The sequence below is a fragment of the Bombus huntii genome, chromosome 3 (assembly GCF_024542735.1).
Source record: "Bombus huntii isolate Logan2020A chromosome 3, iyBomHunt1.1, whole genome shotgun sequence".
NCBI classification, from domain to species: Eukaryota; Metazoa; Arthropoda; class Insecta; order Hymenoptera; family Apidae; genus Bombus; species Bombus huntii.
Genome location: NC_066240.1, coordinates 16,404,937 through 16,416,598, shown reverse-complemented (window position 1 = coordinate 16,416,598; position 11,662 = coordinate 16,404,937). Strand labels below are relative to the sequence as shown.

The window sequence follows — 11,662 nt, the reverse complement described above, 5'->3', positions numbered from 1 at the left end:
GTTAATGCAGGTAGATATGTAAATGTACACTCGAAATATGTACATATGCATTGACAAGTAATTAAAACAAACTGAGTCTAATTACCATAAAATTTCTATTAAATTCTACAAATTTAAATCAGTACCAGAGAATACTAATTACTGTAGGATTATATATTGAAAGTACAATATAAAATAATGTTAATACTAAAAATTAAAATTAAATAATGAATTGAATAAAATGTCCTTTCTAAAACATATTTTGTCTTCTCTTTATTGTATGTAAATGTTTAATAACATTTAAATCAAAAATCTGCTACGTAGATATTAATTTATTTTTGAAGGTTAGGAAAAAGAAAGGAGGAAATCTGAGAAAGGACATTGGTTGCAGTTTAATAACTTCAATGAACATTGAAAATATTCTTTATTAATGGACATTCCTTCTTCTTGAACTTCGGCTAAAACTGATTCTAAAAAGCTGTATTTCAACATTTTTCCTAAAATTTCTTCTATAAAACCTTTAAACGCTAGTTAAAGTACTTTTTTTACCACTAAAAAAATTAGGTACTCTTGCGATCGATATTTCTACGTATATGACAAAATTTCCACGTCTACCTTTTATTAATTACCCTAATACTTTATGGCATCTTACCCATAAATCTCTGTTACCAGCAAGCAGATTTTAATTAATACTGATGATAGCTTTCAATCCAACGAGAAAACAAGTTTCTTTTTAATAAAAATTACGAAATTACTATATGCATCATTTTTACTCTAATTGAAAAATAATCTGATTAAAAAATCAATTCCAATCTTGTATGATACCAGTCAATCTTAAATCTCTCAATATTATTATATTAGGAACTAATTTAATGGATCGACTGTCACCAATTCAAAATTGATCTTTCCTTCTTTCAATTTTTTACAAATTCTTCTAATGTAACCTTTAACTGATCTATACCAACTTTCATCCTACTCACAGACTCGAACTCTCAAACTTACAAAGTTATACCTACTTAAAGAAAAAACAAATATTTGCCTATCTAACTGTAAAGCACCAATTAAACAAGTGCACAGTCTTATTTAGGAAAGTCTTTAGAATCATTCATGGACTGGCCCTTTTTCCGTGGTAACTGCAACGTGATGGGTTGAACATCCTGGACTTTCCTGGGCCCCTGATTCGAGCTACGAAACGTGATCTTTAAATTGGGCACATGCTGTTCGGCCGCCCAATCGAAATTAAAAATTGGAGTTTCCGGATGTAGCTCGGAGTCTGGAGTGTCGACCGGCGTAGTTGGCGTCGCTACGTATGGGCTAAGTTCCTGGTGAACGACATCCGGTACCCTTTGCAAAGTGTCCGACCAAACTGGACTCGAATTCCAATGTTCCATGGGTAACTCCGATGGATCTGCTGTCGATCCTGTCGTCGTGGATAACGCTTTACCCGGAAGTCGTTTATGGCTGCTATTCCTCTCGTTACAACAGTACTCCTTATCTAAGTCCGTGATATAGTACTTGGGCGACAACGTGTCCATACTGTATTGGCTGTGACATTGCATAAATTTTGCGCGATAACCGCTCAAATTTAATGAATTTTTATGATGCGCTTTGTACCTATCGGTGAATTGACCAAGCGCATAGTGACCATGTTGAATATTCATGTGTACGTTCCTATTCTCATGCTCGCTACTACTGATCGACATATCAACCGGTTCTGCATCCTCTCGTGGATTTCTAGTTGCGTAATCCTTTAACTGTGTCTTCGACGAATTGTGCGGATCTTGCTCTGAATTTCGTATATCAGGAGAATGTTGCGTGTCGTTGTTATGTGCGTGGGATAAGGAACGACTGTAATCTTGTTGCTGATTACTTTGGCTCCCGGTAGCATATGGCACACCGCGGTTCTGACTCCCGGAGCAGATGGTGTAAGTAAATTTAGTTTGGGATGAATACTGGTACAGCCAGGAACTTGAACGCATGACTTCCGCCTCCCTGTCACTGTAATAGTGCATTACACCGAACACGCTTTTTGTTATAACCGTTACCACCTTTATTTAACTAATAATTACTAAAATAATTATTAATAATTACCCTCGTATTATCTATTTAATTTATAAGAAAAGGATGGATATATTTTGTACACGATCTTGAACATTCTATTTAGCGGATACGAAATTCATTACTCTCCAATATGAAAAGAAGAAAGCGAGAAATATTCGGAAATGAAAATTAGATATATGGAAACGCACCTCAGAACTTGATTCGTGCACACAATGATAGGATGTTGACATTCTTCGGAAGTATCTTTGACTTGTAAAACGCAGTGCACCCAGAACCACCGTCCGGAACGGCTTTGCAGTCTCAACAATGCAGTTGCTGACCGTTCTTGATCAGATTGAATAACTGAAACAACCGTGGATGATATCGAAACTTTCAAATGTTTTAAATATTAAGACGTATCGTTTCATTTTTAAATGAGTCTCTATTTCATATTTTTGAAATTGAAGAAAAACATAGTAAAATGTATTTACATTTGTTTTCGATTAAAGATAAACTGGAAAGTTGAACTATTTTAAATTTCTATGAACGTACCAGTCTGATGTTTGCAATATGCTGTTCGTATCGAATCCCAGTGTAATAAATTATACCATGACATATTTACTAATTCGTTACGGGTGTATTCCAAATGGCTTTCAGCACTGAAAATTCAACAAAATCATTCAACAAAAATGTATTCTACTTTCCAAGATCATTGGAATCTTTTATATTTTTCAAACAAAGAAATAAAAATGTTACGTTTTATCGATATGAAGGTATTTCATATCCATAGAGTGAATGGTGGTGAAAATATTTGTCGCGCCCTGCACGATACTTTCTCTAGTTTCTGGCAAAACAACGGGTGTACAGGAAGCAAGGAAAACAAACTCATTTCGATTACAAACAGGAACGAAAGGTAAAAAATGGCCTTCAACTAAAACCACCTATAAAAAATAACGATAAAACTAAACGCACAAATAATATACTATACACTGCCAAAAAGATAACATTAGGAAACAAAAAATAAACATTCAGAATATATAATTGCAAGCATAACGTGAAATAAAATTAAAACAAGAATTTCTTATTCGACGTTAAGGAAGGGACAAAGAGAAGTTTATTGAATTTAAAAAAAAAAAATATTATTATTTCGACTAAATACAAAACTTACTTTTTGATCACCGAAACGAAGTTGCCTTCGAGAATTCCTGGATACGTTGATCCGACAAAGAAACAATCTTCTATCGCTTGGAATTGGACTATTTCTAGATAATTGATTTTGTACAACCATGTGATCTTGCTTGTCTATTACGTCGTAAACACTATCCCCGTGGATAAGCAAATCCTCCTAAAATACATTGTGCAATGTAGAACATTGAATTAAATTTAATTTCTCTGACAAATTATGTACGTATATTATATGTAGTATCACATCTTTCGTTTTGTCATGAACAACGAAACATTTAGAAGCAATTATTTTATGTTTGTCTTAGTGAATTCTTAATATGTTCGATTACCATAATTGTTGTGTCTTTGCAATTACTTTACCATAGAGTGTCCAAGATATTCTGCCGCATTTTCCGATATATACAACAGTTTCCCTTGCTGGGTCATCATCATTATAAATCCGGACATGGCCTGAAAAATTGCATGCATTGTATGGCCAACATTTGTACCGCAGCAACTAACGGTCAAAAATACAATGCGATATCATGATAAACAATATTACTTTTGAAAATCCAATGTTAGGGGTCGGGATATTCGAAGAGTCGGACGGACAGTTTTTCAAGGCTGAAACAAAAAAATACAATCAATGTATTATTCAACGTTCGGTAATTAATTAAAGATCTGAGGATGGTCTCATCCAATATATTTTTTTAATTTTCGTACGAAATGTTAGATTTAGGAAAATAGATCGATCAAGGATTAAGATAAAAACAGTTTTCATTTCGTTATTGACATTTTTATAATTAATATCAGTTATGGATCACTCTGTAATAAATCTACAAATGTTAATGGTACATAAATGCATGTTCGTGAATTAAAATTGAAGTTACTCGCGTAACATCATCAAAATTGATGGATTAGAAACGTTTATGACTGTTATACAATACGTTATAAAACTTAAGCTTCGCGTATGATAACATAAAGTTATTACGATGTTCAAAAATGGTGTATGAAAGCAACGTCTGTATTGCTAGGATCTTATCGTTACCGTTGCTTTTATTATTCATAAACATTCCAGCTTAAAACTTTTCCAGATAAGATCCTGTTTATCTCAATAACTATAAAATAGCTTTATGGATAACATCTCGTATGTAAACATAGGATAACGAGAAAAATAATAAATATAAATTAAGTGATAAAGCTTCGATAACGTCGTCGATATAAATAGTTCGATTAAAGTAATTAGAATAGCGCGTTGTTTCAAAATTCCTTTGTCCAAAAGATTTCGGTACCGAAAGCTTTCAGAGTTTAACTCTATCCGTAATTTCTTCAAATTGAATACATATGTGCTACTTTTCCTCGGGATCGCTCAACCAAGATATAACCAAAGCGATATTTCTCAAAGCACATCGAGTTTGATGGAAATATAATCAAATCCCCTCCCCTCTATCGAAATCTTCCTTCGTCCGCCATGAAAAAGGGGCATAAGCGATTGAAATGCAAGGAAACCAAAGAGTAACGACAGAAAATTCGTTGGGTCTGCGCATTTTCCATGATTGTCCCGGGGAAAGAGACCTAGGGAAAGAAAAAAGGAGCGAGAAAGAGGAGAGGGAAAGAAGCGTATGCTAATGCAGTACGGGTACGTTTACAAACGGCGCTACACGGGACTATAGTATCGAATACTGTGAAACAATGAGTATGTAGGAGAGAAAGAAAGAACGACGGAGAGTGGAGAGACGATACAGAGGGAGTATGGGTTACAGGAGCGTGAGAGTGTTGTTGCAAAGGCCGACAGGTCAGCGGATCACCCGGAACTCGCGCTTAGACTCCGCTGAGTTTGAATGTACGCCGATCTTACCTTCTTGCCTTACCTACCTCCCTACCTTTTACCTATATATTACTCTCTACGCTTGCACAACGGAGATGCCCGAAGTTTTTGATGCTCGAACGACCGTTTAATATTCTTGTCAAACGATCGATCCTTATTCCTACGAAACGTTCGATCGACATTAGGATTATTAAAATACCAGTAACTTCCCTGTTAGAAATTATAAATACTTATCATTATTCACCAAGAATGTTCGTTGAAGTATTTCTGAATACATTGAAACGATATTTAAGCGGAGATTTGCTTCGCCCTGTGGATATCGTAGCTAGACTGCGGATCTTTACGTGTTTATGGAAAATTTGAAAGTACAAAAATGTTCAGAATGTATATAATATGTAAAATTATGTGATACTCAAAGAATTAATATTAAAAAGCTCGTTTATGTTCTACTTCCTTCATTGTATCTATGGAGATATGTACTTTTCTATAAATATTCGCAGTCTGGAACGAATATTTAGGTTGGACATTTTCTATACTTCTCCGTATTATGTGCCTTCTGTATATTTTTGCATCTTTAAATTTCCGTTTGAAATGTGTTTGAATTGTCGATAATGTAATTTTGTTGTTTCGGTTCAAGAGATCGTTGGACCATACATGTTTACGATATTATGAGTGAAACAAGAGTTGCAAATAGAACAGAATTTTTTAAAGTATAATAGACGAAAAGCAAGATTCGGTAATGTGCAAGAGTTTGTACGATCCGAGTTTGAAAAGTCGAAGTCTAGACAAACAAACAGAGAACCTCGAAAACTTTCTATGTTAATCCACTTTTGTAACTTGATAACATATCGATAGTTTTTTACTTCTTCTATTTTTAACACTGTACATTATCAAGGAATTGTCTCAAAAGTAATGAAAAAGTGGTATAGCTGTGAAATTATGGAGACGCAAAGGGTGAACAATTATTTAGATAATACAGAACTTGACTCGTGAAATTACTTATATGTCATGTCGAACGATGTAACTTTATGAACAATGTAGTTATAATTTAGTGGCCTGAGTCGTTAATAATTCATTTTAAAGATCATTTTGTTATGGACATTAATGTATAACATACCACTGCATTAACTTGTTTGTTTCGTGGTATTAGATCAACATATTCGTACATTTATTATTCGAGCATTAAAAGTTGAAAATAATCAGTATCGCTGTTCCTATAATATTTATATTCTTAAAAACAACTGCAATAATCGATAATGCTATTTTGGTCACTACGATTATCTACCACTTACCACCTTGAAATAACTAATACAGTTACTGATATTTTGATATTGGTTTTTGCGGTGACGTACAAGTCTACTGGAAGACGGAGAATGTAAAAATTAAAACGACAAGCGTCTCGCCATGAAACAAAGGCATAGCGTTCACCGTGCAGCAAGTATGCGCAAAAGCATTCGCAATTTTTTATCTTTGCATCTCAACAGTTTTTCATATCTATTATAAAGTCAGTTATTTTATGCACAACGAAATTCTTTGTAGTATTAGGAAAATTAACAATTAATATATTATATATTCATGAATAACAACCGTTGTCTATGCACAATGAAAATTATTACAACATCTAGTGTTTCTTTGTCATATTCTACAAATTTCGCTTTATTCATTTAATTATGAAAAACAATACAGTATTTTCTTACGCAGATTGTACACTGAAATCTATGCTTCGTAAACTGATGATGATTTATAACGATTTATAAAGCATTTAAGAATGTTATACATAGCGAAGATCCATAAAATCCTCACTTTTGATTTTACATTTAGATTTTAACTTCGTAAGTTATAGATATAGATAATTCTTCGACAAAGTTTTCTACGATGTATTATTATAAAGTAAAAGTGTAATTACTTAGGATCGAGAATACAGTATTAGTCGTTTCTTTATAAATTACTAAGTTATAGAATCAGGGAAGCGACTGTGGGCCAGTTAAATATTTAATTTTAGGCTTTCGGATACAAGAACCGCTGAAAATCGATGAAACAACATACGTATGCGATAATCAGAAACGAACCATGTGCCTCTTCTCCGACTCGCATCGCGTGTATTCAACAAATTATTAAACTAAACAAACCAGTCAGTCTATGAAAAGCATTTCTTTCTACTTCTAATTGTACTTCGCAACTTTCTCGTGCCGATGGTCGTAGATTTTTTTAAAGCATGGTAATTACATAGCTTACTCGTATCTATCCAGAAATATTTATGCAAAATGTAACTGTATCTATATCAAACGACTCCTTTTCTATCGAATTTTATATAAATAATAGTAACAAAATCAAAATATCGAAATTATGTTAAAGTAAGCGAGTAATATTTGTTTTCGCGGTATAGAGTTTTCCGGAATCAAACATGGCGGTTGCCGAGTACCGTTTAAAAAAAAATCACTCGAATACCACAAAAACATAGTCACTCGCGTAATAACCATGGTCTTTTACGCATTAACCGAATACCAAGATGATCGACTCGATGAGAACAAACATAACGCGCGATCACGATAAGGATATCGTTAACGTATATACCTAAAAATCTTCCGGTTTCCAAATTTTTCGGACTCTTTAGTTAAACAACTCAATTAAATTTATCCTTTGATGCTTACCTTGTTGAAAGTAATTGGCTTTTCGAAGAAATACGCAGACCAAGGCCATAAGCTGTAACTGGGAAAGCCTCTGACGAGTCGAGGGCGGTAATGGCAGTAAATCACGTAAGTTGGCGATTTCGGCATTTATCAGGTCCCTTCGAAGTTTGCTGGCACCTTTCGTTGATTTGCTCGCATCTATCCTTCAAGCACACTCAGATGTTACCGATACGCTATACTTTGCCGGACGGTTGAATCTACTTACGAAATTGACGCGCGTTCAACGGACATTTCTACTACTTCTAACCGATTCCTTGCAGATAACAGAACATACGCACACAATGCATACATATATATATGTAAGAATTGTTTACATTCATGCAAATGGAAACTAACATTAATCTCTACAAACTTACATTAATTATTAAAGATATGTAAAGATATGCTCGAGCGACTGTTTTTATATCACTGACGGAAAATTAAACCATTATAAAATAAAATATAATACAATACTGTATAAGAGAAGGATAACAGTTAATCCCCCATCGTTTCGATCGAAAAAAAAAGGTACATCGAAATTTAAATTTCTGCGAACTGATCGAATACAATCTACAGTGTGACGAATGCCACTGTCGAAGGCGCTAAAGGGGTAGGAATCAGAATCGACGGTCAATGGTCGAGAGATAAGCGAATGCGTTAAATGTATCGTTCGCCACGTCGATCACGTGACCGAGCATTACTTACCGATTGAACATATTTCGGTAACCAGGAGGACATTAGTAGCGGATCACTTGTAGACGACGAACGAGACATCCGGGTCGGCAGGTTCTCGCAAAACTGCAGCTACGATCTAACATCCGGGTCATAACGCGCTACTACACTGAACACGTGGATACTGGCAGAGGCTGGTTCTCCTACCTTCTCACCTCCGCAGCCCCCCTTTTTCTCCTTTGCCGCCACCACCACCGCCACCCACCTTTACCTCCCTTTCCATCTACCTCGAGCTCAGGCCATCCTCTTCCAACACGCAAATGGTATGATATTTTCTTCCCTGTTTCGCTGTTTATATTTCTTGGTCGCTCCCACTCGTCAATTTATCTCACTCGTTTATTCCCTTTCTCCAGTTTTTCGCTCGCTCGCACCTTTACCCCATGTTGCTACTACGGTCACGATCGGGCAATCGTGTCCCTCTACCACCGCCATCATCGCCATCCTCGCCACTACCACCGGCTACTGGTTACGTTTCCTGTACATGCGGTTTTGTCCGAATCATTTGCGCAAAGTCCCGCCTCGAGAACTTTTCGGTACTGGTTGAGAGCGTGCGCCAGGGGTACACCATCACAGTACTCGGGTAAGGTTGGGATTTTTCCGAACGGAGCCAATCTTTCAGACAAGGTAAATGTTCGTAAAACAACCTGTAGATTTCCGATTTCAAAATTTTTTTTTTCTTTTTAACCTTTTCTCTGGTTCTTTGCTAACAATTTTTAATTATTTCGAATAATTTATTATCTTTAAATTAAAACAGTGTGAAATACAGTAGCGTTAAATGTTACTGAATTTATAGAATATTTATACTTTCTTTACGTAATTTGCAGATATTCGGAAATTCTTTTGAATAATTTGTTCTTTGAGTTGAAACAATGTAACGTACAAAGGCAGTCAAAGTATTATCGAATTTGTAGAAAGAACGAAGGACTTGTTATTTTTTACGTTATTTCCTATGATATATTCTTACGTGATATTTTTTAATGTTACTCTTGTTAATCATCAAATGAAGAGAAGAATGAAATTATTTGATATTTCCTTTTTTCATTTATATATTCGTTACTTTATTACACATTTTTCGTCAAATATCTTATACATATTTCCTATTTAAAATATCGTTTTACGAGATTATTGGCATCAGAGGCAGCTTTGTGTCAATCATTAACGATTACATTGTGATAAACTATTGATCGAACGAATTTTCTCCCCTTCTTACAATATTAATACTTAATTTGCATTAAAATTATCTTCACTTCAATATCGGATAATTTTATTATCACCTATTTTCTCGATTTTATTCGTATAGAGATATTTCTTGACATTGTTCTTTTTCCTTTTACTGTAAATCACGTTACTGCACATAAATTGAATCAGTACATCGAATTTCATTTATTTATCTTACTTCATAAGCATATTTCTTGTAAGAAATTACGCTGCTCGAAATAATTGGACTAATTAAGCTTATGTATTTATTTAATTGTATAATTTAGGAGATTATCTCTTAATTATTTTGAGCAGCACACGTAAAAGTACTACAGATATCGGTCTTTTTATATTAATCGATTCGACAGCCAACGTTCGTTCGTTTAGCTTAAAATTATACTCAGAACGAAATATCGAATTGTGAAATTTTTTAATCGATTTTACCAACATTTGTTTATCCATTTTCCAAATTACAGACGATATGATGTGTCGCTTTTCGAGATTTTTAAAAATATTTTAAGACGAAAATATTAAACAATTTTGCAGACATGTAAAATTGATACATCAAGAAAACAAAATATTATGCATCTCTAGGATTGACAAAATTATTATGTCGGTTTTCAATAAATTAAAAAATCGATGTGCACTAAAAAATGATCGCACTAAGAATCATATTATTTTTATCTCAGAAATTTCTCGTTTCTAATTAATTGTCTAAGTAATTAAAAAAATCTAAGGAAGCACCCTGTACGTTTCCATACGTCGCATAACTAAATTATGAAGAAAGTGGTAAAGGAATCTTATACAATGCAAGAAGATAAGCTTAAGTAGGTGTGTGTATGCGTAACTTAATGATATCGTATCGTACCGAGTCTAATGTAACGATTTTTATGTAACACTGCCAACTATTTTTAAAAATATTGTATAAAGTAGTTACTAATAATTTGATAATGGCCATAACCGAACTATCGCAGTTAATTTCCTTCTATTTTGCATGCATTCTAAATCTAGTTTTCTTGTTCCTCCAGTCTTTCTGTCCTTATTTGCAATAATCAGAGATCCAAACCCAAAACAATTTAAATCAAACTTTGGTCGATTTTACATATAAAATTTTCGTTACTATTGAACGTTCGACAAGATCGAACTCTTTGATATATCCTAATATAATTAATTGCTGTTCAAATTATTAATATCGTCGATACAATATATAGAACGGTTTTCGAACTTTATCTATAACATACTATTTCTTTACTAACGATAAGCAGATATCGTATTTTGCGGAAAAAATAGACATTTGCTAAAAATTAATATACATTTCAATTATACATTAATAATATAAAAATTAATACAAAAAAATGATACAATTAATAATATGAAAATTAATACAAAGTACACTTAACCAAAATTGCACGATATGGACAAGATAAATCCTTTCCAATCTAGCAAATGATACTAAATTAGATATACAAATAAAATATCTTTTGATCCAAGAGTTCCTACGAATCTTGAAAAATTTTAATCTTAATTTTTTCTTCAATTTCTATAACTCTGAAAATACTGAAACGAAAGATTGTTACTGGACCAGTAACAAGTGATGAAGTTATGTTAGTATTTGACTAATGTATATTTCAGATAAAATTCTTCGACGTTATAATTTGTTAATCGTGCGTAGGTTGTAGTAAATGAGAACTCAGAAATTACATATTGACGTAAATCAGTATTTTCCATAATGCATGTATATATAAAACGAGGCACTTAATACGCGCGCGCCGTGATTAGTATTTTTCTTTAAAACAGAGAAATTTATCGTATATATTGAATTCATCACATTTCCAAGTTAAAAATAAAATGATTCTTTGACACATTACTCTATTTGAATTTTCTTCATATCAAATGATTTCCCATTTACTTATAAGTACAAAAATTTCAATTTTAATCTTGTATCCATTTGATCGATAGAAACAATTTTATACATATGCATAGACATGTATAAGTCAAAAAAGAAACATTTGAAGTTAAATATACTAGACGGAGCAAAATAACTAAACTAAAT

The 11,662-nt window shown here is 33.4% G+C and overlaps 1 protein-coding gene and 1 long non-coding RNA gene across 2 annotated transcripts; one reads left to right on the top strand and one right to left on the bottom strand.

Annotated features, from left to right (window-relative positions):
* Positions 1-386: 386 nt before the first annotated feature.
* On the bottom strand, positions 387-8,578 carry LOC126863982 (PAS domain-containing protein cky-1). The gene is made up of 9 exons (XM_050614800.1): positions 8,386-8,578; positions 7,663-7,844; positions 3,746-3,807; positions 3,565-3,654; positions 3,188-3,364; positions 2,776-2,960; positions 2,572-2,678; positions 2,229-2,382; positions 387-1,977 (listed from the first exon to the last, which is right to left on the bottom strand). Exons 1-9 carry the CDS (start codon positions 8,394-8,396, stop codon positions 1,059-1,061), a joined length of 1,887 nt encoding a protein of 628 aa, XP_050470757.1. The 5' UTR covers positions 8,397-8,578; the 3' UTR covers positions 387-1,058.
* Positions 8,537-10,263, top strand: LOC126863983 (uncharacterized). Its single transcript, XR_007689037.1, has 2 exons — positions 8,537-8,675; positions 8,766-10,263. It is a non-coding gene; the product is annotated as an uncharacterized LOC126863983 (long non-coding RNA).
* Positions 10,264-11,662: the final 1,399 nt, after the last annotated feature.

Excerpts from the sequence above, each read along its gene's own strand:
- LOC126863982 (XM_050614800.1), bottom strand. Across the intron at positions 3,808-7,662 it reads AGCCAATTACTTTCAACAAG|CCTTGAAAAACTGTCCGTCC; the intron begins GTAAGCATCAAA and ends TTTTTGTTTCAG. Across the intron at positions 2,383-2,571 it reads ATATTGCAAACATCAGACTG|TTATTCAATCTGATCAAGAA; the intron begins GTACGTTCATAG and ends CGGTTGTTTCAG.